General features: G+C 36.8%; 2 protein-coding genes across 2 annotated transcripts; one reads left to right on the plus strand and one right to left on the minus strand.

Annotated features, from left to right (window-relative positions):
• Positions 1 to 278: 278 nt before the first annotated feature.
• LOC127754022 (suppressor of mec-8 and unc-52 protein homolog 1) lies at positions 279 to 6,455 on the minus strand. Its single transcript, XM_052279478.1, has 15 exons — positions 6,340 to 6,455; positions 5,670 to 6,033; positions 5,521 to 5,569; positions 5,310 to 5,393; positions 5,101 to 5,204; positions 3,749 to 3,835; positions 3,619 to 3,672; positions 3,342 to 3,437; positions 2,726 to 2,853; positions 2,016 to 2,142; positions 1,847 to 1,906; positions 1,642 to 1,749; positions 915 to 1,015; positions 776 to 827; positions 279 to 656 (listed from the first exon to the last, which is right to left on the minus strand). The coding sequence occupies exons 1-15, from the start codon at positions 6,378 to 6,380 to the stop codon at positions 558 to 560; spliced, it is 1,554 nt and encodes a 517-aa protein (XP_052135438.1). The 5' UTR covers positions 6,381 to 6,455; the 3' UTR covers positions 279 to 557.
• A 16,324-nt stretch (positions 6,456 to 22,779) lies between these two features.
• Positions 22,780 to 27,859, plus strand: LOC127771726 (probable receptor-like protein kinase At5g18500). Its single transcript, XM_052297653.1, has 8 exons — positions 22,780 to 23,149; positions 24,026 to 24,722; positions 24,843 to 24,947; positions 25,123 to 25,245; positions 25,574 to 25,744; positions 25,840 to 25,969; positions 27,073 to 27,282; positions 27,490 to 27,859. Exons 2-8 carry the CDS (start codon positions 24,049 to 24,051, stop codon positions 27,619 to 27,621), a joined length of 1,545 nt encoding a protein of 514 aa, XP_052153613.1. The 5' UTR covers positions 22,780 to 23,149; positions 24,026 to 24,048; the 3' UTR covers positions 27,622 to 27,859.
• The last annotated feature ends 25 nt before the right edge of the window (positions 27,860 to 27,884 follow it).

Consider the following 27,884-nt stretch of genomic DNA (forward strand, 5'->3'; position numbering starts at 1 on the left):
ATTTTCAAATAAGACAAACGGTTAAAAGTTGAATGTTAATAGTACAAAATTGCACTTATTTGGGACAGAGGGAGTACACCTTATGTATGCCTGTTTATAGGAGGGAGTACACCTTATGTATGCCTGTGTATACTGTAAACCGTTGATGCAAATTGCTTGAGCTTACATCATCACAATTCACAAGACAATTCAAACATTTCACAGTATTTTTAGCTGCCGTAATGGTTTATGCCTGTGTCTGTAATTGCATTCAGTATTTCAGATTTTCAGCGCTCCAATAAAAACAAGAGTCCGCGACAAAAGGAATCATGCTCACCTCACCTAATTTTGTTTCCTCCATACAATGATCCCTACTAATGCTATATAATATAAGATACAATGGGAATACACTGGGCTCCAGAAGCACCAGGGAAGATAATGTTAGCTAGTAAGGTCACCTCCCAGTTCTCTAAATTACAAAAATCAAAATAGATCCTATTTATCTAGCACTTAGAACAGAGATGAATAATCATGCTTCCTACAATTACAAGATAAGAACAAAGGCAAGTTACAAATAATCAAGGCTTCCATGTTTTCATCGTGCAATCTTCAGCATAAGTAGCAATCAAGTTCCTATGAGGGTGGTGAGTGATGCCTATCACATCCTTGTCGTGGACCTGTGAAATTCATGAATACAGAAAGGGGTTATCATTTAGAAAGCATTAATATAACGTTATACAAATACATTATAAATTTGCACATGCCAACAGAACTTCATTTTATATGTCATACAAACCTTCATTAGATGCTCCAGTTTACCGGACTGGTAGCTAAAGCAATACATGTTCCTGCAAAATAAGTACGAGTCATGATGGCACTCAAAATAAACTAAGATGATGAAAATGCAATGAAGAACTTTATCACAGTATCCTTACATGTCTTCACCAACACAATATATCCATTCTCCTTTTGGTGAAACGGAAGCTGCAAGGAAATCTCCCCCTTCCCGTTTACCAGATGAAAAACTTTTTACAACCTGTAACAAGTTTCCAGTCAAGAATAACCATAATAGAATTCATAAATAACCATCAAAATGAAAAAAGCAATGCACTTCGATGCTCAATAGCCACTTTATGCCTTTCGATTAAGAACCTAGCATACTCTTTGAGATAGATCCTAAACTTAGAATCCCAGCACACTCTATGGGTTCTTTGTGCTATGATAGTTGGGATTTTTTATGTGATGTCATGTCCCAAAATCCCAATAGATTTAGCTCTAATCACCGCAAACTGTGCATCAGTAGGCATAAACCAGACAAAACCATGATTTAGGTACTTCTATTCTGCACTCAGGAAATAATAATAAAGGTGCAGTGTAAAAATCACTGCAACAATAATACAGTATATTAGCACTGCAACCACATGAAATATTCATGTATGATCTTGATATATATAACAACACTTGATCAAACAGCCACCAGGCTTACTAAAGGAATCAAATGCCCAGAACTAGAAGCCTGAAACATGTAATATATATAGGAGTACATGTTTCGGGCTTATTGACTGCTGAGGAAGAAGTAAAGTACATGGCGATGGACACCTGAATTTTGAACACAAAGAAAACGATAACTAAGACGATGGAATGTGAAGAATCACATTATACCTGTCCTTGTAGAGTCATTATGTATATTGAAGATGTCTTATTGCACACAATAATGTGATCACTGTTCTTTGGAGATAAATGGACAGAGTTAACAGTTGCATCTCCTCCCTGGAAATGGAGCACCACCATAAGGTAAGAAGCATGATTGAGGGCCTAAACCAATGTTAATAGAAGAGATCAGATGGAAAGACAAGCTAGTTATTACCCTCAAAGGAGGTGGTGGCTTGAATGTTTGCAAACAATCTGTTGTTTTCGTATCCCACACCTACATCAAGAAATAATACATGAATATGAGACATTTATACAACATGCAGAATAATATATACGGAAGTAGAAAAAAACATAAAGATTAATTGTATACAAGAGATCTATACCTTAACAGTACAATCACTGGAAGCTGTAATAACACGGCTACCATCTGTAGAAAAGATGGCACAATTCACATATGAGTTATGGCCTCGGAATTCCTTCAGCATCTTTCCGGACTTGAGGCCATGTACTCTGCAAAAGTGAAAGAATAAGCCTATTTCTTTCCAGAGATTAAAATAGCAGAAACTGTAATTTCAGAATATGCAAAACCACACTGAAATCAACAGAACCAAAGGTATAAGAAGAAAAACAATATTTTTAAATTAGCAGTTGGCAGGATTTCACAGATACAGATCATGGCTCAGATGTCTGGTAGATGAAAAAAATTCACACGTGGTTTGCAGACTCCAATCAGGCTTTTATTCTGACTTACCATCAAACTAACCCCATATTCAAGCAAACACAATACATCAATGAAGAGCACCTAAATTACTCCGTCAATTAACTGGATTGTACCAAAGAGGCAAAGACTCAAAAAAAAAAAAAAAGAGGACCACATGAGCAGTTGCAAGCAGAATTGCTGCACTATGATGCAAATGTCAAGTCCACAAATACTAGAATGGAGAAAAGCATGAAATTTTGCCCAAATAATATACACTAGCTCAAAGCACCAAAATATTGCCTTCAACAATGCTCTTTTTTTTAGAAATTGAAAACAGAAATGTAGAGAGATATTCTGATAACAAATTCAAGTTGGATTATGATTGTAAGAAACCTTGCAGTAGTGTCAAAGGATGAACTCAATATCTGAGTTCCATCACGTGAGAATGTAACACTTGTAACACCTTTTGCATGTGCACGCTCGAGGCGACGCAAACACTGGCCAGTTCGTATACGCCAAACCTTAAAATCAAGTAAGAAATAGTTTAGTATGGCAATTTAGTTCATAATAAGAACATTTTTGGCATAACAATTAGAAATTAGATATTTGAGCAAATAACTTTGGTCTGTGCGCTCTATTAATGTATTTATATGGTTTTACCAAATGAATGAATGATTGTAATCAAATATGACCAATAATGTATTTGTTCAAGTAGAGAGTAGCCAACCATGTGTAAAAGCTGCCTATTATTTTTTTCACTCTAAAAGCTGCATATTAGGAATATTACAAAGGGGACCATACTATAACTGCAACTATGCCTGCTTTTCTCTTAATAAAATATAAGCATTTTAATTCATAGTGAATGCTGTAACCACTCTAAAGTCTAAACATTGAATCCATAAATAGCTTCATATAAAAAAATTACAATGATGAGAAGTGTTGATATCAAGTTAACTACTTGACAAGAACAAATAAGCGTAAAAATATACATGCAGAATAATGGGGGTACCTTAATCTTTCCATCCTGTGATCCAGATGCCAGCATCTCAGAATCTCTACTGAAATCAACAGAAAGCACCGCATCATCGTGCATCATGAAGCTTTCCTGTAAAGTGGTTTTTGAAAATTATTGAAATTTATATTTAAACTAAAAAAAAGAACATATGCATGTCCCCATAAAGCTGCTGAACTTGAAGATGTTGCTTTCCACATGCACCAGTACAGTAATCATGTTAATAACTTAATTCGTTGTTCGATTTGAGAAAACATCAATCCTATGGCCTTACGTCAGCTTGATATTGAAGATCCTTTTTAAGCTTCCCGCTGATATAATCCCAAACCTGAAAGTTTTAGTGAAATTTCAGCCAAGTTACATTAAAAGAACTGACCTGCAGAACAGACTTGAAAGAGACTTACCTCAATGATTCCATCCACTGAGCATGATACAAGGTACTGGCCATCAGGTGAAAATCGAGCACATTCAGGGTGAGTTTTCTTCCCGAACTGCAATAAAGAAAATAACATCTAGTTATAGTTGATAGTACACAATGCAAAATTATGTTATTGACTTATGGCCCCAAGGCCTGCACACAAGGCATCGTGCACTCTGTGTAGCACATGAGCAGCACACACCGTTACAGTAAGCATGATTACTAGATCGCTGGTAATCTGTCTAATGGTAAATTTGATGCAAATGAAATAAGCGAGTCTCCCATCTAGAGGAGCTCTCTAGTGAACGGCTAATTGACAGAATATCAGAGCAAAAGGGGTGCTGGAAAATGGCGGGAGCAAAGAAGCTTAGTAATCCCCTTTAGTTTTTTCTTGGGTCTGCTAGTAACCCCCCAATGCCTTTCTATCTGTCCTGTTTAGCTTTTTTGAGGTGCACTTCACGCCATCATGTACATAATACTCTGCTTTCTTCTTATAAAGTCATTATATAAACAAAACAAAGAAGAATATTATTGTTCATGATGCAGCAAAAAAAAATCTGGATTAGTTGTGTTACGGATAAGATCCAATTTGAGTATCAAATAAACTGATTCTTTAATATTGGATATAGGTTCTTAGTAATGATACCATCATTTAGCTCACAGGTCAAGCAAAGAGTTAACCAAAAGCTCTAGTATGTCACTTTCTCCCTATATCTCAACCAGGCCTACCTTAACACTAGGTGGCTATAATGGCTGACCAGTCAAGTGTGAGAGCTAACTCGCTTCTCAAAAGCTCCTGGCTTTACAAAATCTCCCGACTAAGATCTACAACATCTGGTACCAGAACCAGCCACAGGGGACCTATATGCGGAAACCCAAGATTGCATCAGCCGTGCAAGGTAAGTTAGTGGCAATGCCGCAATGGAGAAGCAGAGTATCATATACAATATATTCTCTTGACAAACTCATGCTCATTAAGAATGCATGACAGAACACCTGAGCTACATCTTAGAACAGGTTTGTCTCTCATCAATTCTAACAAGTAACTAGCAGAGAGTAATAGCACACGTTCAGTGATCTTTAGCATTCTTACCCTGGTTAATTGCAGAACCTTAGTTCAAAAGATAGGTATCAGCATATGTTAAAGCTAGCTAATTAAGCTAACGTAATTAAATATTTGTCAGAATTCCTCCATTATCCAATCATGTCAGAAATCAGTTCTTTTAGACTTTTGAGCTCATTGATTTTAAAATTTAATCAGAAAAAGTTAACTTAATTAAGTTCCTTGGTATAAATAAAAGTGCCAATGTAATAAAGAGACTACAGCAAAAGAATCACCTTTGTTTGATGTGATAAAGTAGTAGGATATGTTTCCTCTTCATCTTGCTTCATTGCAGCAGTTCCTCTAAATAAATCAAACTGTGTGCCAGGTGGTAACAATCCTGTGACAAAAGTGGGGGAAGGACCTCAAGATGAGTTCATACTAGTCGTGCTGAGATCATTATAGTATAGTATCATAAGTTAATAACGTGCAACCAGGTAAGTACCTTGGTGCTGTTGCCATTTCAAAGCCTGACCAATCAGTGCCATTAGCCGAGAAGGTGGAACTACTGAAACTTCAGAAGCAATAGCTGAAATTGGCATGGCAGAGGGACAACTATTATTAGGATTAGAAATAAGAATAGCTCCAGCTCCTGTATTATATGGAGTTAAGAGAACCTTTTAGTAAGGAAGAAGAAAAATGATCAGCAAGCTCACCTTGGGAAATCTGTGCACGTCGTTTCTCCTTGGTGGATTCTTGGTAGGCCTAGCGATGGAGTGGCATACCAGAAATTCACAATTTAGATAGCTAAAACAAGAAAAAGAACGCTACAAAAAACTATATACATGGAGAGCAAGTTACCAACCTCATTGGGGTCAAAGTATGTCCGGACAAGGAGATGCTCAAGCCTGAGGTACCGCTCGGGCTGCTCCTGCTTCATGACGCCCATGACCTGGGTCTGGCGGAGGATGGCGCGCGCCGTGTCCAGCTCACGGAGCTCAGCCATCTCGAGCACAATCTGCTCGTACAGGTCCTCGAGCTTCTTGCGCGGCAGCTTGAGCTGCGCAACCTGGGGCAGCACAGCGTCCCAGCGCCCGGCATTGATGTCGGCGATGAAGGTGTCGATGCTGTCGACGGTGTTGAGCGAGACCTGGCACTCGTTCTGCAGCGTCTGGAACGTCTGCTGCAGCGAGTTCTCCTTGCAGAACTGCAGCACTATCTTCACCACGCTGCATCCATGGACATCACGCAAGAAACACTATCAAACCTAGCAACCTTGCGTAATAATTTCCTAAGCTATAGCACTACCCAATGGGAGGGGGGGTTCTTAGCGAGCGAGAGACACAGAGAGATCCAAGAAACAGCATATGAAATTCGCTCGTCGATTCCCCTTCAATCCATGGACTAAACTTGTAGGGATTCGAGGGAGCAGAACGTAGGGTTTAGGGATTGCGGGGCTGGTTCTTCCGTCGCCGCAAGGTTCTCAGCTGTGGACTAGCAGAGGTGGAGAGAGGAGGGGGGGAGTGAATACGTACTCGCGGGCCTCGATCTCGAGGGTGGACGCCGACGACGCCATCTGCGGCTTCTGCGGGCGGCGGCGGCGGCGGCGGGTGGGGAGCGGCGGCCGGAGGACGGGAGGAGGTGGGGGAGTGGGGGGGATTGCCGGATTGTGGCTAGCGCGACGGGAAGTCGTCAACTTTTGGGCTGACGGGCCTTGTGGGCTTGCGGGCCATGGCCCATGGGCCTTTTTGGAGTTTTGATTGATTGAGATGATGGTAATACGCAGGATTGCTATTCGGCGATAAGTCGCGCGCCTCCCTCCCCGCGCGACTGGACACGTGTCACGCGCGGAGAGGGGGCGGCGACGCGCCGGAGGGAGGAGCGAATTTTTTGTTTTTTCCCCTTTTTTCGTTTTTGTTCGGTTGGTTTTTTCACCGGTTTTTTTTTCCTGTTTGGTTTTTTTCCTCCGGTTTTTTCTCTGTTCGGTTTGTAATTTTTCCGGTTTCTTTTCTGTTCGGCTTATTTTCCTTTTTTTCAAGATGTATAAATACCAAGTTTGTATTCGTATGTATACCAAGTTTGTATTCGTACATATAGAATATAGAATGTTTGTATACGTGCATACAAACTTTCTATACGCGTATACAAACTTTCTATACGCATATACAAAGTTTGTATACACATATACAAAGTTTATATACGTGTATACAAATTTTCTATACGCATATCAAAGTTTGTATGCACATATACAAAGTTTATTTACGCGTATACAAACTTTCTATTCATGATGTATTTTTTTTATTTTTTATGCGTATATAAACTTTGTGTATGTGTGTATATATTTTTTATGTATTGAAATATATTCATAAAAATATATATACATGTATATATATAGTATATACTATATATATAGTATATAGTACTACATATGAGAGACTAGAGGGGGGAGGGGGGCGACTGACCGCGCGCCTCCGCGCGCGGGCTGCTGATCGCGTATCAGCCACCCCCCCCCCCTCCCCCAATACGAGTGAGTTTCACTTGCCTGCAGATATTTTTGATTTCAAAGAAACTCAACAGATTTGAAGTAGCGAATCATAAAGCTATATACGTTTGATGCAAAATTTGTCACAAAATTACATATTTACAATGTACAAAAATAACTACAGATCTAAGGGTGGACGAAAAGCTTGTGACTCGTTAGCTCGCTCGACTCGCGACAAGCTCAACTTGGTTCAGCTCGTTTCATTTTTCTAACAAGCCGAGCTGTCCAGCTCGAGCCTTAACAAGCTAAAGTAATAAGTAACACCTCAAGAGGCCACAGGCCACAACCCACAGACCCAGATTTTTAGAAGGTAAAATCTAAACCGAGAGGTTTCTCGGTTTAGTGTTAACCAGCGACGAATGGATTGTGAGAAGAAGTACTGCTACACGTGCTGACGTGCATGCTTGTTTTTTCTCTTAGACATGCATGTCTTTTTCTTCCTTCTTATAAAGTTTTCTCTCAAATTACTTATCCGATCTACAATCCGATTGCACCATTGTATTCGTTACAATTAAATCTTCACAACAAGATCTTACGTGATTATATTATGATGAAAAAATATTTATATTTGTAAATTACTTTTATTATATACGTAAGTTACTTTTATCATATATATAAGTTACTTTTAGATTTGACTAAGTTACTTCTTAGACATATAAAAGTAAATTCAATAAAGTCTAAAAGGTATTTACATGTATTATAAAAGTATCTTAAAACAAAACGGAAGTAACTTTGTCACGACATTAGAAGTAAATTCATTAAAGTTACTTTCTTTTTTGTTATAAGTTACTTCTATAATATATGTAAATTATTTTTAAGCTTTATTGAATTTAATTTTATATGTCGAAGAAGTAATTTAGTGAAATCTAAAAGTAATTTAGATTTATTATAAAAGTAATTTATAATTTTTCATCAAAATATAATCATGTGAGATCTTGTTATAAAGATTTAATTGTTACGAACACAACGGTGTAATCGGATTGTAGATCGGATGAGTAGTTTAAGAGAAAATTTTATTTGAAGTATAGGTGGATAGAGTCTCTTATAGGTGAAGTGGTAGCTGGTTTAGATAAACTAGCTACCACTAGTTGTGTAGTCACGTCCTTTTTAAGAAGGCCCAACAACATCAACACCTTAGCTCTAGATTTCTTTTTGATGCCGCCTGCGGCCTGCCTCCTTACTTCCTCACGCGAGTGCGGCTGTGTGGGTCTCCTCACCAACCGTCATCGCTACTCAGTACTACTCCGTACTTCCTCAGTCAAAAAAAAACTCAACTTATAGAGTTTGAATTTTGTCCCACAGAAAACTAACTTCTATCATCCTATCTACCCACATCACTTAAAACAAGAAGCACTCTTAGGCTGTGTTCGTTGGCTATGGTTGGGAACCTTACCCTCCCGCACGAAAAACGGAGCGATCCATTAGCGCGTGATTAATTAAGTATTAGCTAATTTTTTTAAAAAAAATGGATTAATTTGATTTTTAAGCAACTTTCGTATAGAAACTTTTTTGCAAAAAACTCACCGTTTAGCAGTTTGAAAAGCGTGCCCGTGGAAAACGAGGGAGAGGAGTTAGAAAAAGGGGCATCCAAACACACCCTTACTACTTTTTCTAATAATTAAGGGTATTGTAGTCATTCTCTATCTCTATTAATTCTACCTCGGGATGTTAGGAGTGGATTTTTTTTTTTGAGGGAAGGAGTATTTCGCTAGCGCCGCTCATCGCCCACGCCGCTCGTCGCAACCAGGTTCGCGGAATTGCCTCCGTCTTCGCGACCGTGCCACTCTCGATCCTCTTCTCTCTCATGCCACCAGCGCCACACCTCTCGTCGTCCGCCGCTGACTGTGAGGCCGTGCTGCTGTCGGCAATTCGGCACTGCAAGTCGATCTGAATGTTAGTTTTGGCTTGGTGATTTGTTTGATGGGTCTTTTGGTTGTTCCAAATACTACCTCCGTTTTAAGTTATAAGACTTTTTAGTATTATTCATATTCATATAAATATAATAAATTTAGGCACACATATATATATATAGATTCATTAACGTATATATAAATGTAGATAATGTTACAAAGTCTTATAATATAAAACAGAGGAAGTGACTTCTAACTTAACCAGCTTTCCATCCAGATCTGGTAAAGCTCGGTTGATTACATGTTTTGATTATGCAATATTTCGAATTGATGTGTAAAAAAAATTATGCCAAGACTTTGTGATTTGACTGTTGCTTGATTTTTTTTATTCAATTGCAAAAGATGTTCCTGGCAGCTAATCTTTGATGCCAATCTTTGAAGGCAAGATAGTTAATGCGTTTATTGGCTTGTGAGTTAAACGAGCTAGCTTGAGTCGTCGACCGAGCCAAACCGAGGTGGGGTTTTAGCTCGTTAGAATAACGAGCCGTCCTAGCGAGCTAAACCGAACTGAGCCGAGCCAGTTCGGTATCCACCCATATACAGATTAAAAAAGTACCAAAAAAATGCATATTACATAAAGGTTCTGTCATAACTTTGTTATCCCGATGGAACTTTTAAACGATGTAGCTTTTCTATTAAGTTATGTGTTAGATCAAAAACTCTGTGATATCTCTACTTAAATGAGTAGGTTTTTCTTAACTACTCCCTCCATCCTAAAATAAGTATTTTTAGATTCTGACACAGTCTCCGAGATGCTACTTTGACCAACAATATCTATAAAAAGTAATATGTGTTAAATAAAAAGAGTTGCATATATTATGATAGTTTGTTTAATAATAAATATAGTAACATCAATTCTATATAATTGATATTTTTTATTATTTTGTTATTAATAGTTAAAGTTAAAAATGGTTGACTTAAATGCTTATATTTTGGGACGGAGGGAGTATTTTTTAAAAGTATAGTTGTTCCCTTCTCCTTCCTCCCTTAAAAAAAGGCTCAATTACTTTAAAATAACCTCTCAAGAAAAATCACTTCCCCTTAAAATAAATCACCCTTAAAAAAACGGACGTGACTACACAGCTAGTGGTTGCTGGTTTATATAAACTAGCTACTACTTCATATATGAGAAATCTTATCCACCTATATTTCAAATAAAATTTTCTCTTAAACTACTCATCCGATCTACGATCCGATTACACCGTTGTATTCGTAACAATTAAATCTTTCTAACAAGATCTCACATTGTTATATTTTGATGAAAAATTGTAAATTACTTTTATAATATATCTAAATTACTTTTAGATTTCACTAAGTTACTTCTTAGACATATAAAAGTAAATTTAATAAAGCCTAAAAGTAATTTACATATATTATAGAAGTAACTTATAAAAAAGAAAGTAACTTTAATGCATGTCTTTTTTTCATAGAACGTGACTACACAACTAGTGGTAGCCACTCCATCCAGTGTCTCCTTTGAACTTGAAAAATGCAGTAGTATGTATCTTTTCTTAATCTTTTTAATAACTTATATCTTTTAAATCACATATTGTTTTTAAGATCTATTTGCATCATTGTACTCCACTCAAAATATGTGACAAAACGAGATCCATATTGAATATATTCAAACATTTTATTAACTTAAAAGTAATTTATTACATGTTAGAAAGTAACTTCCATGTTATCATGAAGTAACTATTACGTCTTATACATGATTAACTCTCATTAGTTATTCCACCAATGTTATTTATATTCCATCAAAGGTTTTATCTTATTTTCTCATTCTACATGAAAAAAGGAAAAAAACAATATATGATTAAGCAGATTTATAGAGAGTTACTTCTGAACAATGTAAAAGTTACTTCCAATTAACACTGAAGTTACTTTTAAAAATTGTTAAACTTACATGTGCTGATCTGTGCTGATTAAATTTAATTTCTATATATAGTCATATTTTTATCCCTACAATGAATTTACTTCTAATGCCGGGACAAAGTTACTTCGGTTTTATATTAAGTTATTTTTATAATACATATGTAAAATACTTTTAAAGTTACTAAATTTACTTTTATATGTCTAAGAAGTAACTTAGTGAAATCTAAAAGTAATTTAGATATATTATAAAAGTAATTTATATTTTTTCATCAAAATATAATTATGTGAGATCTTGTTATAAAGATTTAATTGTTACGAACACAACAGTGTAATCGGATTGTAGATCAGATGAGTAGTTTAAGAGAAAATTTTATTTGAAACCTCTGCCACGTCTAAGGAAACCTGCCACGTCTGTCTCTCTCATTCTCTCTCTGTCTCTCTTTTTCTTGCACGCTAATGGATGAGGAGGATGACGCGTGGTGGGATGGCTGGGACGGTTTTCCTGGCGTCGCGCGATAGCGCCAGATCGAGAGGCCTCTCGAAATAATTTTTTGCGTTAAAAAAAGCATTTTCCCATAAAATAAACCACCCTAAAAAATCTCGTGATCTAGTTATAACGTACGGATATTATGTAACTAGTTATATATAAATTCACTGTCAAATGTGTAAGGCTTATTTACTGTTACTATTTTTAGCTTTTTAAATTTTTGCAAGGCAACAAACTAAATACATCATCATTACCAACCCAGCCTTACTAAATTTTGGTAATTCCGGAGCTTTCCACTCTTAAAAGTTTTACCAATTTTGATAAAATCTCCAACCAAAGAACACCAACCCTCATCTTACTGTCATAGAATTTGGTAATATCAACAATTGGTATTATCAAAGTATAAGGTATTTTTTGGCAATGAAGTGAACAAGCCTATACATAGTTTTGTGATATAGTGTCTGAGAGTTTTGCGATGGTTTGGGCAATTTATGTTTAGAACATTTTTAAAAATATTTGCTCTAATAATTGGAGTGTATGATATATAATGCGCTTAAGCTCCTTGAACCTCTTTTAAACCGAAAGGTCCCTGAAACTTCATCACCAACCTCAAATTAATCTCTCAACTCATAAACTAGGGTTGTTTGGGTTGGTGCCAAAATCTTTTTTGGGCTTTCCTGGTTTGTTGTCTTATTAAAAATTTTGGAATGCTAGATTTTGGTAAAGTTGCAAAGCAAATCAGGCATATACCTTAGCACCGAAAGTTTCATCTGGATCTAATTTTATCTCTTATGCTGAGTTGGCGCGGCAGAATGGTACGCTTGAGTTGCTGACTAGCTAGTTTAGCGGAGTAAGCTTTAATATTCACAGGCCATGATAACTCTTTATTATCTGATATATTCAGTTTTTATACTGATTTTTGTGGCTAAATTAGTGTAAGCGAATGAGGCTGAGCCGCACATTCCAAATTTTGGTTTAACCAATGTATATAACATAGAAAACGTACATACATGCATCAGGAAACACACCCTCAACAAATGCACTCTTTAGCACACGCTTTATAGATAGAGGAGGGATAAATGGAGTACATGATTTGGTACTGAAAGCATATTCTTGTCTCTATAATTAAATAGGGGAACTACTAAGATTGTCCCACATGCAGCTGTGCCACACACAAACATGCACCAAAAATTAATACGCCTCCAAAATTTTGGTTAAATTTGTGACCAGCTATTTTGACAAATACTTGTGTTTCGTACTCCCTCATTAAACTCATAAATAACGCACAACAGAATTATCCATCTTTATTTTTTTGCTACTCGTATGTTTTTACAAAAATATAAATACTTACAAAATATCATATTATTAAAGTGTATTACGGAGTAGTACATCACAAACATAAGAATGAAACTTTGATGCGTCATAGTTCAACAATTTAAGAGCCATTACTGGTTAAAGCAAAACAGCAGTAATAGTTATTTAAAAATGACGGGAGTATTTAAAAATAAATTAAATTTATTTTTGGAATTTGCTAAAAAAACTGCCGTAAGTTGTTTAGGTGAAAAATAACTTTCAAATATAACTATATACTCCCTCCAGTTTCATTTTAATTGACGTTTTGGACAATGACACGGTCTACAAGATATGTCTTTGACATTATTTTTCTATTATAATACATATAATAAATAAATGCATGTTTACTTTTATTATAGTATTTTAAAAGACAAATCTATATATGTTGTTCTAGTTCCTTTTAAACTAAATATTTTAAAAGTTATTGATGGTCAAAGTTATAAAAGTTTGACCTTAATCTTGTCCAAAACGTCTATTAATATGAAACCGGAGGGAGTAATATAGTTTTAATGTAACTGCAATATAACTACATTATTTCTATAGTATAATTATAATATATTTATAGTTATATGATAATTACTAATTTCTAAGTTTCATGCATTTTTAATTTGATCTATAGAAAAAAAAAAGGTTGGTACCAATAAGTAGCACAAAAATTTCCCCCACTCGGCCAGAAGCACACATGTCACTAGTTTTTCTTTGATTTGCAGTACTTCCACCATATTTGTTATTCGGGTCGATTGCTTAGCTATGATTAGGGCCTGAAGAAATAAATTTGCCCTTTATTCTAACAAAACATGAACGTGGGCTTCGGCGAGGTATGGCAGAGGGTGAAGGGTGGGAGGAAGGGAGATGCCAGGAGGGACGCGGTGAGCATGGACACAACAGCCATGCGGAGGAGGGTAAGCACAGAGTCGTCAAGGATGGCGAGGAGAACAACGGATAAAAAGTCTAAGAGAGATACAACGGCATGGAAAGAGGACATAAGGAGGAGAAGGAGGTGGAGGGCATAGTGGCCGGGGAGCGGGAAGGAGATGCTAGTGGAGAAGACAGGGAGGTCGGTGTAGAGGTGGGAGATCAGGGATGAGAAGGGGAGTATGGAGTTGAGCACCGCTGCGTCAATGTAGATGAACGGGTTTGCCAACGGCGGCATGGCCATGCTGTTCCGCCATTGACCTTGTGAATTTGTAGGATGCGCCGGTGGAGATTGGAAAGACCTGAATCCCCCTGCCACCACACGTCATCGTGCCGGCCGCCGTCCTCGCCCTTCGTGCGCAAGGGTAAATTAATCATTTTTTCATCCCAACTCACATATACGAATGACAATTGTGACGAAAGTGCTATGAATAAAAAAAAATAGTGGCATGTGCTTCTGGATAGAGAAGGGAAAATTTGTGTGTAATTCTGTGGTTCCAATCTTTTTCTATGCTATAAATCAAATTTTCTCTTTTCTAATACATGTATACGAGTTCCATAAATAATATAGTTATACTACGCATACTAACATTTGAAATTTTTTTGTTAAAAGTTTGCGACAGTTTTTAATAGTCCCTATTATTTTTCTGAGTTTAATTACATGGCACACGCACGGTTGGTTCAGTGAGACCATCCCCAACCCAAAAACTATCAAGTAGTTTCCATACATACCATGTTATATAGACACTATATGTACATAAACTATATATTCAATGTACGGTGTCTTCAAATCAAATTCCCATCCAATCAATTCTCTTTTCTCTCCTTTTATCAACCCCTTGTTTTTATTGTTGATTTTTTGTAGAGATGGTTTCTTCAATTTTTTTTACCTCTCTCCTCGTTCACTCTCTTACCACATCAAATTTTTGCTTACGTGGCAATGTATTTAATACTATGGACACTAAATGACATTAAGGGTTAGTGATTACCTGACTAATTACTAAGTTTCTTGAGTAAATTACGCTCACGGTACAACAAGTTGCAAATTGCTCATTTCAGTACAATAACTTGCCTATATTGTGCGAATTGGACCAAACTGATCCAAACAAGCAAAATTGTTAGAACTTAGGCCCGGTTTAGTTTACACCAAACTTCCCCCAACTCCCAACTTTCCATCACATCACATCACATCAAAAACTTTCCTACACACATAAACTCCTAACTTTTTTTCCAAACTACCAATTTTCCCCAAACTTCTCCCCCAATTTCAGAAACTAAACACAGCCTTAGCACATACTGATGAGGCGGCACTTTAATTTACATACTTGATTATGTTTTGGAGATCTTATTTGCAATCCAAATAAAAAGAGAAATTAGTGATGCAAAAGTTTGTTTCGTTTCATTTCTCAGGAATTTTCGTTCCTTCATAACTCATCTTATGTTTATTTATATCTTTAGGGCCAGGACAAAATCTGGCGTGGCATAGTACAGGTAACACTAGGAAATTCATTTTAATTTCTATACATTCAGAAGCTCCATTTTATTGAAAGTTTATTTTCATGACCGGGCATGTTTAATTGTTTTGGTTCTTTTATCAATCTAAATCTTAAAAATATCATGCGGATAATAACAACACATTTTGTATCTTTAAATTTTTATGTGTAATAAAAATTACATATCATTATGCGTCATGCTAGATCAATTTTGCTTGTGTGTATCGTTTTGGCCTAGGTTTGCACGGACAAGCAAAGTTATTGTACCGAAATAAGCAATTTGTAAGTTGTTGTACTTATTTGCACCCACCACACAAGTTCATATACCGTGGGCGTAGTTTACTCGAGTTTCTTGCTCACCACATGTAATAATTTAACATAAACAGTAGCCATATATCCCTGATGATCGATCCAGCTGGCGCGACACATGGTCCAGTTCATGCCGACGCTACTGTCCGCGGCATCGATCATCCGTAGCCGTCCACGTCAGCAACGCGTGATCACACGTGTACGGCGGCAGGAAGGGTTAGGGCCATAAAATAAATACGCCGTAAATGAACCTCATCAATTAATAAACACACCTAAAAGCTTCAGATTAAATTACAGAAAATCACGCTATAACAACATGCTCTTCCCCCGTTATTTGCGCGGCTCTTAATTTGAAACCTACGCTTCAACAGTCAACACCCCCATATTCGCATGTATATGCACATACTCCAACTCTCATTACTCCATGCCTTGGTGACAATGACATCATACGTAAGTATGCCCACTTGAGGCAACATTTTTGTTTCATTATTTTCTCCATCAATTCGAGTTAAGTTATTAGGAGAGATTCCGGTTAGCGAGGTGTAAAATGCGTAAAATTTTAGGTATTCCATTCCAAGTGGTTTGATTTTTTACGAAAGTCTATGTTTCGATCGAGTGTTTTGCACGAAGAACTAATGAATAATTTGATGATGCAATATGTGAATTGTTCTCATTTTTTTTAAGTCGTCATTCATCAACATTATAAGAAAAATAAAAAAGTTATCTATCAGTGTAAAAAAACAAACTAGCTGTATAGTACTCTCTTCGTTTTATATTATAAGTCGTTTGACTTTTTTTTTCTAGGCAAGCTTAACTAGTTCGTAGAAAAATTAGTAACAGCTAAATTATTAAATTAGTTTCATCGAATCTAACATCAAATATATTTTAATAATATGTTTGTTTTATGTTGAAAATACTACTATATTATTCTATAAACTTGGTCAAACTAAAAAAAAGTTTGACTAAAAAAATCAAACAACTTATAATATAATATAAGATGTAGGGAGTACCGTGTATTAGAGTATTCGGATAAATTAATTCACTTCAAGCAAATATTTGAAATGATAAGGACTTAGCAAATTAAAGCTAGCTAAGATAAGACATGAGAGATACTCATCAATAAGCGGTGCTTCTCTAGTATTTTCGCCCCAATCAATTCATTGTAATATTGTGCCTCTTGGTTCTTCTTTCTGTTTTATCCTAACCATTCAACTTTCTGAACATTCTACCATCACCACCAATACACATACACACTTAAAAGGCAACTGCCAAAAACCCATTAAAATATGTATGATGCGTCAATCCTACCTTTTTACATCCGCACTTGCTAGCAGCTATAAAAAAATTCACAAACTAATTAAGTCATTGTCATAAACTATCAGATAATCTTGACTATGCATGCATTTTTTTTTTCAAAAACAAAAAATGTTTGAGCCAGTTAATTAATTAATTAATCCAACCAATCAAACCGAAAAGATTGTGAGTGCAGGGATGAAAAGAGAGCAAAAGCCAAGCTAGTTAGCTGGGGCAAGTAATAAGGCAAGTAGCTTTCAGGGTTTCTGGTGCAACCTCTCCATCCATCCCCAACCTGCGGTGGCCGCCGGCGAGGCGATCGATCCCCACCTTCTTCTCTCGCGTGGTTGCATGGGCAGCATCCATCCATCCATCCGTCTGCCTCCCTGCCTGCCTTTGCTTGCGGACAAACGCTAGCTAGCCACCACCACTACTGATCAGTAGTGTGCATTTCAGCTTGCAACTAGCTAGCAAGTAGCAACCCCGGTCAGGTTGATGAGTTGCTTTGCTTACTTACCCCCACTGACTGATTATAGTGATAATTATCTCAATAATTAATCTACGTACATCGATCAGTCGATCCAGCAGCAGGACTGATCGATGTGTAGATCACCATCATAGAGGGGGGAAATAGCTATGAACAGCTGATTAATCACTGCCGGTTCTAGATGGTCACTGCTGAGTAATTCACACTGGTTTTCTCTGCGTCACTGTAAAGTGGTAGATAGTTATTCCTTTAATACATTTTGAACATGACGCATGTTAGGTCCACTTTCTATGTTGTATGCATATGGGTCTGTTTTTATTCCAGGGGCATGTTAGAATAGCCCGACTGTATAATTTTAGTGACGGAAAACGCGACGAAGTAGCACGGTTTCAATTTTCCCAAATTTTAATTACACGTAGCCGATATCGTGAATAGTAGTGGCAATGGATCCAATTAACCCTAAATATAATTATACGATCATATTTATTAAGAAAGAAAAATATGCATTAGAGACAATTGCGTGGTGGCTCAAGATTAATAATTACACCCTCTCTTGTTAGGTATAGTACGTGTTTGAAATAATTAGACAAAAGTATACATAACATATTTATTTTTTCAAAAAAATCTATTTGGCCCTCAAACTTTTCTCATGAAGTTCATTCTCACCCTGAATAAAAAATCAGTTGTTTTCATCCATAACTAGCATGGTGGTCCACGCAGATTGCGCGGCTAGCATCATTATATTTTCTCTCATATAATAACATATACGTTTTCTCATTATATTATTCAAATATATTAAAATGACAACATAATTTTTAATTTTACAAATAACTTTACGAAACTACTAATGTGTAATATTCATATTGTATTTTATATACATGTTAGTTATTAATTATTTTTAATATCAAATTTTAGTTATTTGTAAATTATATATATTCCTATATGGACTCTAGACTCATCTTTCAATATTTCTTTTTTTTAATTCTGAATTTTTATTATTTCTAATTGTATTTCTATGTGGACTCTAAACTCATCTTTCAATATTCTTTAATTTTTAATTTTTAATTTCAGTTACTTCTAAATTGTATTCCTATATTGACTTTACACTCTTCTTCCCATGTTTTTCTTAATTTCGAATTTTAGTTATTTGTAAATTGTATTTTTATACGGACTCTAAACACTACTTTTAATTTTATCATGTTTATTTCGAATTTTAGTATGGACTCTATACTCTACTTCTAATATTCCTTATTTTTTAATTCCGAATTTCTATTTTTCTTAATTGTATTTCTATATGGACTCTATACTCTACTTCTAATATTCCTTATTTTTAATTCCAAATTTCTATTATTTCCTAATTGTATTTCTATACGGACTCTATACTCTACTTCTAATATTCCTTATTTTTAATTCCAAATTTCAGTTATTTCTTAATTGTATTTCTATATGCACTCTAGTCTCCTCTTCTAATATTCCTTATTTTTTAATTCCGAATTTAAACTATTTCTAAATTGTATTTCTATATGGACTCTAGTCTCTTCTTCTAATATTCCTTATTTTTAATTCCGAATTTCTATTATTTCCTAATTATATTTCTATATGGACTATATACTCTACTTCTAATATTCCTTATCTTTAATTCCGAATTTCATCTATCTCTAAATTGTATTTCTATATGGACTCTGTTTTTTCTTTTTCTCCGATTAATGTGAGAATTTCTAGGCCATGAGAGTGAACGTGGAGGTTCCTTTTTCTATTCCTTTAATAATATAATAGATATATTTTTAAAACCAAATAAATAACCACATACCTACGACACACTATTTATCAGTTTTAAAGTTATCGGTACAAAACATCCAGTTATAAAGTTTAATTTTTGCTAGAAAAGTTTAAGGCCACAAATGAACTTTATCTGTTTAAAAAAGTTCTCAAAGTATACATAACATATTATACCCCCATACTAAAATAAAATATTCTATCACATGGCGCCCATGTACAATTTTATATGAAAAATATACAATAGGATTGAGGATTTTAGAGCAAGTATTATAATATTGATGACCTTAATTAGAATATGACCCTTTTTAAGTTCAAAGTGAAAAATTAACTTCTAGAACAAATTAGTCACCGGATTACTAAGTCAAAACATGGATTTATTTTACCAAGATCATGCCTATGGGCTGGCGCAAATTGAGATCTAATAGTACAGGCCAATTGAAACGGGTCGTAGGGATGAAGGCTATAGAAAGCTAGGATTAGCTGGGTGTATTAAGGGTATCGTGGTGCCTGGTCTCTTCTGGGACTGTGAGCATCAAATCCCAGACATCTTAGCAGCTAAATAGACATCCTAACAACCGATTTGATAGTGCAAAGTTTGGTCTGTTTGAACAAGAGCACAAAACCATCTGCCTAAGTAAACTCGTTTTGCACAAGGACTCAATGAAAAAAAAATGCATTTTTCTAGCTATCATGTGAGCAACACATGGCTTTAAGGCTAGACAAAAGAAAGTCTTTTGGGGTGATGACTAATAATAACCTGCAAGTGAAGCTACAAGCTGTCTAAGTACTACAATGATTTGTCTGCTGCTGGGACAGAGACTCCGGAATAGTGCCTTTTTGACTGCGATTGTACCAGGGCTTGTCATTTTCACCTCTAATAGAAGCAAATCAAAGTGGAAATATTCTTCATCCTTGCAAAAAAGTTGGAGATGTTCTTGTCTCTTCTTCTCCTTCTTCTTCTTTATCCTAAGGGAACAGTGTAAGTTTGGTGTGCAATTGCAGATCTTCATATACTTCATTTATAAATGAAAAGTGGAAAACAAGGTATTTTGGGAGGAGGGTTGGTTGTAATAATCCTTTAGTTATAATAATCACGGAAGAAGTAAAGGAATTCTTAAAACAATATTCATTTTGTTTTTTCACTAGGTTTACTCATGTATTGTATCGCTTCGCCAACATAAATGTAATAATAACTCTTATACCATTCAATTATTCCAATGGTTTTTTGGCATAAAAAGCTATCATATTGCAAAATCTGGTCTTTAAGCCAATAATATAGAAACCTTACCCCTTTAAAATTGGATTACTCACGGAAAATTATTTATCTTGTCCAGCTCGACTTCTTCATGACACAATAAATTTAAACGATTTAATTCAAACTTTTCAAAATGATCTCATAAAATTCATCAATTTTATATCAAAGGTGATTGTGTAACCCTAAAATTTCCGCCAGATCTGCTTTAAAAAAAAGGATATTCCTATTTTAATTCCGCATGCTAACGTGAAAAGACACTAGGGATCATACAGGCCAATAAAAATCAATCTACGTGTGTATGCCTGCCTCGTGTATTTTAGCTGTCCATTTCGTTCTACCGAACCCGAAATTCCACGTCACAGCCTGCCTCACACTCTCTCGTCTCTACTTAATCTTTTATTCGGTATGTACAAATATAGAGTCAGATATATAGAGAGTAGCATTCTACAATAGTTAGAGACAATATAGTATCTAATCATTAATGTATCAAAATACTTTTTCTTACTCTTTTTTTCTTTTTTTCATCACCATGCAACAAAATTTGCTCTAATAAATGCTAAAAGTCGACTCTGAGCCGTTGTCATGCATAACAACCATACTCATTTCTCTTTTTTCCATGTCATTAAAATTACTTTCATGGTAATAGAAAGAGATCACTAATAAATACTGTTGTACATGCCCTAACCCCTATAATACCCCGCTTTTCCCTCCAAAGCGTTCGTGAGAAGGATAAAAAAGAAGAAATATCTCCTTTTCCACTCGCATGTTTACTTAACTGATAAATAGTATATATAATTTTAAAAAAATATAGACAAATTGTTTGAAACAATCATATTAATCTATTTTTAATTTTAAAATAATTAATACTTAATTAATCATTGTTGGTGGCTTATCTCATTTTACATACCAAGGTCCCGTTCTTTTCTCCAACAAGAGTTGGATGCGGATTAAGATTTTCGTAGCACGCTTTTCAAACTGCTAAATAGTGTGTTTCGTGCGAAAACTTTCTGTATGAAAGATGCTCTAAAATATCATATTAATATATTTTTCAAGTTTATAATAATTAAAACTCAATCAATCATACGTTAATACCACCACGTTTTGCATAAAAAACTTTATCTTCATATTCATTTTCACGGGAAAAGAACACCACTCGAGTTGATATCTCGCGCATTGCTGCGAGATATTTGGATGAATGCATTTTATACATTGTAGAAATGATAAATATATATGTTTAAATGATGTGAAAATGATGTGGAGATAATGATTTGATATTACTTGGATATCGAGTTCTAAGAATACAACAAAATTATATATAATATGTTAGGTTTGCATGATATTTAAAATACTCTAGATAATAATGGCGAGTGATGATGTGACTTACTTGCATGAGATTTAAAATACTTCCAATAATAATTGTTAGGGGGTGTTTAGTTCTAGGGGTGTAAGGTTTTGGCGTGTCACATCAGGTATTATATAGTGTGCATATAGGGTGTTCTGGCACTAATAAATAAACTAATTACAGAATTCGTTCGTAAACCGCGAGATGAATTTATTAAGCCCAATTAATCCGTCATTAGCAAATGTTTACTGTAGCACCACATCGTCAAATCATGAAGCAATTAGCTATATACATTGTGGAAAGTAGTATTAGCTTAGGGTACACCTTATGCTTAAGGTCTACCACAAGCAAAAAAAGAATATATTTTTTTCGCTCTCATTCACTTCATGAACAAGAGATGAAACAATTCCTTTTCAATTCTATGTGGACCCATCTTATGACTAAATTCTAATCATAACATTATGAGTATAGTTTTAACAATGGTTCACTATTCATAGGGCCCACCTTAAGATTACACTACACTACAAATATTGAGGATGCCCTTAGGCTCAAAAGATTCGTCTCGCAAATTAGTCGCAATCTGTACAATTAGTTATTAGCATATATTTAATACTTCATGCATGTGTTCAAACGTTCGATGTGACATGGTGAAAAATTTTAGGTGGGCTCTAAACAGGGTATTAGTGGATAATGATTTAACATATTTGCATGTTTAGCTTTAGAAATTAGTTTCCATATAATAATATTCTAATAATCTCCTTTGGCCCTCTTAAACACACTCTAAACCGTTGCTTTAATCCCGCTGTTTAGCACTAAGCACCAAACGAAACCCAAGAAAAACCAAGCAGAAAATGGCAGCACCAACACCAAAGCCACCACCAACTCCTCCAGCTACAGCCGCTGCATCAGCTGCTGCTACTTCTACTCCTGCTGCTGCTGCTCTCTCTCTCCTCTCACCATTTTCGTTTTCTTTGGGGAGACACAAGAAAGCGCAGCAAGCAAGCGCAGCGGAGGCACACGGATACTACTCCACGCATACCATACCACCACTTACCTACCGCTCCCCACATCTCTCCTCCTCCCTTTTTCCTCTCCTCTTCTCTCCTCACCTCCCAAATCTGAAGGAATCCGCCATTCTCTGAGCTTGCTCTGTGTGTGTGCGTGTGTGGAGTTCTTTCCTTGGTTGGAGAGGAGGTGATGTTTTGTGTAGCTTCGGGCGTGGTCGATCCGGGGTGTTGCTGTTCTTGGTGGGTGGCCTGCTGCTGCTGCTGAGGAGGTGAAGGAGGAGATCTGGAGATCTCTCAGGTGGTGGCTGCTTCTGCCTCTCTTCTTGATTGTGATTGCTGCTGCAATGTGCCTACCTTTGTTGTTTGTTTCTTGGTCTGGATCTCGGGGTGACCGTCATGCTCTTCTTGCATTTGATTTGTAATTTTTTTCCCGGATTATTATTCTTGGGTGAATGCTTCTCTTGGGATGGTTGAGTTACCTGGAAAAGATCCAGGAGGGGAGTTCTTGGGGAATGGATGATTGATGATTCTTGATAAAAAGAACCATCTTTCTTTTGTCCTTTTGGTTGCAAGAAATCAAGCTAGAAAAGATAAAGAGAGGAAAACAAAGCAACTAGTATCTTTTTTCTTGCCAACTGTGGGAAGAAGATGTAAAGTCTTGCCAACCATGGTAGCTCTAGCTAGCAGCGGCTGCTTGGTTCGTACTCCACTTTGTACTTGCTTGCTGAGGATTGCTTCACGTGTAAAACGCCCTCAAGGGCCATGATCTTTCCTCCAGGTCCAGGGCGGCGAACAAACACGGTGAAAAAAAAAGAGAATTAAATGTGCTAGCTGTTGATCCTTGCGCATGTCGGTACAGGGTTGGGTTCGTACCGTGATCGGCATTGCGGGAATTTAATCCCCTGTACAGCCTTGGAGCAGAGGAGCAGTAACTTCTTGCCTTTGCTTCCCTTCCAGCCCAAGATAGTGTACTCGTTTGTCTTAATTGGTGGTCTGTAGTAGTAGTTCATGAATCGGGAATTATTATACGCTCAGTACTGCGAATGTAGATGCTTGCATTTGTTTTTCACTGCGAAAAGAGCTGTAAGGACATTAGTATTTACTGCATTGTGTGGTAATTGCAGCTGAGCTAGATGGGCAGCTAACGTGGTCATCTGAATTTGTTTGTTTGCAGGAGCGAAGCATTGACATTCCGCTATGGAGGCTCCTTCGTCGTCCCCGTCAAGTCTGAAAGATCATCTCTCTTCGCCAACTGGCCCTTTGCATCTCAAAGTATGGGAGGTCATATGCATTGTCTTGGGGGCTTTCATGGTGGTCATCTTCTTTGTAACCGTGTGGCTCACGATCCGGAGTCGGAAGAGGGTTAGACGGGCTTCGGCAAATATCCCAATCACCCAAATCCCTGCCATTTCCAAGGAAATCAAGGAAGTGAGGGTGGAGCAAGTCCCAACAAGCGATTTTGCAGCACATGATGGAGTCCTGATGACAATCCAAGACAAGTCTAGTGAGAAGGAGTCAGACAAGGTCATGGTCCATTTGGGTGTAAGCAAATCGAAGCGTGGCGATGAGAGCCACTCAGGATCATTCCGTTACATGGACAAGGATTTAGGATTCCAGTCAGCTGATGAAGGAGGCTCAGGAACATTTCGGCATAATTCAGCTCATGCAATAACTGCTCCTTCACCTTTGGTTGGCCTGCCAGAGTTCTCTTACCTAGGCTGGGGCCATTGGTTTACTTTGAGGGATCTGGAAGTTGCTACTAGCCGTTTTTCAAAGGATAACATTCTTGGTGAGGGTGGATATGGTGTAGTTTATCGTGGCCAACTGATCAATGGCACTCCTGTTGCTGTTAAGAAGCTTCTCAATAACCTGTAAGTCTTGCCCTGCTTATCAGAGTTTGATCTTTTTGTTTATTCTCCTTGTCTCTTGTCTCCAATACCACAAATCAGACAGCTTTAAGTTTTTCCAATCGATGTTTTGTAAACTTGCAGAGGACAGGCCGAGAAGGAATTCAGAGTTGAAGTTGAGGCTATTGGTCATGTTCGCCACAAGAACTTGGTCCGGCTTCTGGGTTACTGTGTGGAGGGTACTCAAAGGTATTGATATTTCTCTTGTATCTATTGCAATGTTCATATTTCCAAGCTACATGTACTACCAAGCAAGAATATTCTTCTAGACATTCCATGCTCTCTGAGACCTCTAGGTTCATTTGACTGCAATACTTGTATGGAATTCTAAGACATATTTGTTAACTTTGTGTGCTTTTTTCAGAATGCTTGTCTATGAGTATGTAAACAATGGAAACCTAGAGCAATGGCTTCATGGAGCTATGAGTCACCGTGGTTCCCTTACATGGGAGGCCCGTGTAAAGATTCTTCTTGGGACAGCTAAAGCGTAAGTTCTTCCTGGAGATGTCGTTTCTTTTTGCTAGTACTTCACCATATTTTTGTTATATTGTCAGTCCGCCTTAGGGCAATGTAATCTTATGTTCCTATCATGTTCCAAATTGCATTACCTTTTCTTTCCTGGAGCTATTTCTGTTATTTTACTTGCATAACAACATGACATCCCTCTTTATTTGAGTATAACTGAGCTGAAGCACATAAATTCCTAATACAACACTGAACTGGTTTGTTGCTGAACTTTGTTCACTTTCTCTTCTCCCTGTTTTTTCCATGTGTGAATTGAACTAAATCGAAGAATTATCACTACCTATCTGCAGGCTTGCTTACTTGCATGAGGCAATTGAACCCAAAGTGGTGCACCGTGATATCAAATCCAGCAATATATTGATTGATGATGATTTTGATGCCAAAGTATCAGACTTTGGTTTAGCTAAACTTCTTGGTGCTGGCAAGAGTCATGTCACTACTAGGGTTATGGGAACCTTCGGGTATGTTGTGTTAATTGTGAACAAGATTTCCATGGTTAACGGAATGTTAGATTGCTAGTACTAGTTAATGATGTGTTGCATTGCACTCATTGCAGCTACGTGGCACCAGAGTATGCAAACACTGGACTCTTGAATGAAAAGAGTGACATTTACAGCTTTGGGGTAGTACTTCTAGAAGCAATTACAGGGAGGGATCCTGTTGACTATGGTCGTCCAGCGAATGAGGTATTGATAAATTGGTTAAAATAATTTGTTCTGATAACATCCATGTGCATTCTCCTTTTATACTTGTGTATGGTATGCTGCATCTCACCAAATTGAGTCTCTTAACTCCAAGTTTAATTATTTTTATTATGATCTAGAATGCTTAATGTTGACCTATAAGTTGTTCTATACGTGCAGTTGTGTGCTGTGTAATTCTTGTGCTTTTGTGGATATTTTCTCCTATTTCATAACAGGACATAATGTTTATGCCATTGGCTTAGACGCTTGTGATGTTCGTTAGACTTGGAACTGTTTCCTTTATCTGAGGTTGTAGGCTATATATACTAAACTGGCTGGATAATGACACTGAAATTCTGCTTAAATGTGACGCACAACATCATAGACATATACGCATGCTGCAGATATCTGTGCCCTTCCAGAAATTTTGTTATTATTCTATTTTACTTAAGCTGACCAGGTAAACATGGCACGAGCTCTACCAATTCACTTCAGAAGTGATAAATAAAACTACATCGCTCTACTACACTTGAAGGAAAGATCAGACAATAATCAATAGTCTAACTGAAGCAACATTGTGACATTTGTTTTACAACACTTCAAGTGAACATTATCCAACCATAGATTGCTGACACTACTGTTGTTCCTGCCCTTCATGCGTCCTGATATATTGGACTGGCCTGGAAGCTACGGCATTGAAGTTACATAAATTGCCATCTGAACATCTTCAGAGCTGTCTAGCTATGAAGTGTAACAATTTAACCTAGCTGTCCTTGAGTTGGAAAAGCTTCTAGCAATGCTGTAAATTGTTGGGCCAGCCTGTCAAATCATTATCCAAGACCACACATGTAGCAACTATTGGCTTGAAAGTACCATCCGAAACCTACTGCAGCTAACAACTATGCTGCTGCATATTTAATATTTCGTAGTTCATTGAAAAAATAGCATAACTTGGCCATTGCAGAATAAAGTATCATCTACAATATTTGATTTTATGACACAGTGCTGATTGCTGTTTGTCTCCTGTTAACGGTTCCTTTAATAAAAGGAAAGAAAACATTCTCTCTGCTTCTTTGATTGGACATTTTGATTTGTGCCACATGCAGGTAAATCTTGTTGACTGGCTAAAAATGATGGTTGCTAGCAGGCGATCAGAGGAGGTGGTGGATCCCACCATAGAGACCCGGCCTTCGACAAGAGCTCTCAAGCGTGCACTTTTAACTGCTCTGAGATGTGTGGATCCAGATTCAGAAAAGAGACCAAAGATGGGTCAAGTTGTGAGGATGCTGGAATCGGATGACCCAATTCCTCGTGGGGTATGTATTACTGTATTACAGGAAATAAGGACTTTATCCTTGTTTTCTTAATGCATGTTTTACTTTAGTTCTTTCTTTACTTCCATTTGAAACATTTCACCTGATTATGTGGCAGTCTTGAATTAACTCTGTTCTTAGCATTGTACTCCAAATATTAGCTGGCACATGATTCATGCCATACTGATCAGATAAATTGTATGGAAGCAGGACAGAAGATCTAAGCACAACCGTGGAGGGAGCACCGAAATGGATTCCCAAAGGGACAACAACTCCGACACGGACAAGAGTGACAATCCAGATTCCAAACCAAGCAGGAGCAGAGCCTCATCTTCCAAATGAGAACATCCAGCATTCCTCTCCTATTATATTCCTTTGGTCCATAACGGACCGTCCCCCCTCTGTTTCTGCTGACGAATTGGTAACCGCCATTGCTGAAGCTTGAATACAAAAGAAGCTCGAAGACATTGGTTCTCATTCCTTTTTTTTCTTCTTTTTTGTGGCTGTAACGGTTTATGATTTATTTGTAGAGAAGGTGTTGGTTTTTCTACTTATGAATTTATATATATATATACATATACTTAACGGTGGTCTTGACAATTTGT

The sequence above is a fragment of the Oryza glaberrima genome, chromosome 1, assembly GCF_000147395.1.
Source record: "Oryza glaberrima chromosome 1, OglaRS2, whole genome shotgun sequence".
Taxonomy (NCBI): domain Eukaryota; kingdom Viridiplantae; phylum Streptophyta; class Magnoliopsida; order Poales; family Poaceae; genus Oryza; species Oryza glaberrima.

Excerpts from the sequence above, each read along its gene's own strand:
- LOC127754022 (XM_052279478.1), bottom strand. The coding sequence starts at position 6,380 with ATGGCGTCGTCGGCGTCCACCCTCGAGATCGAGGCCCGCGA. Across the intron at positions 5,394-5,520 it reads ACGTGCACAGATTTCCCAAG|CTATTGCTTCTGAAGTTTCA; the intron begins GTGAGCTTGCTG and ends TGCCAATTTCAG. Across the intron at positions 1,750-1,846 it reads AGCCACCACCTCCTTTGAGG|GGAGGAGATGCAACTGTTAA; the intron begins GTAATAACTAGC and ends CTCCATTTCCAG.
- LOC127771726 (XM_052297653.1), top strand. The coding sequence starts at position 24,049 with ATGGAGGCTCCTTCGTCGTCCCCGTCAAGTCTGAAAGATCATCTCTCT. Across the intron at positions 25,745-25,839 it reads AGGGTTATGGGAACCTTCGG|CTACGTGGCACCAGAGTATG; the intron begins GTATGTTGTGTT and ends CACTCATTGCAG. Across the intron at positions 25,970-27,072 it reads ATGGTCGTCCAGCGAATGAG|GTAAATCTTGTTGACTGGCT; the intron begins GTATTGATAAAT and ends TGCCACATGCAG.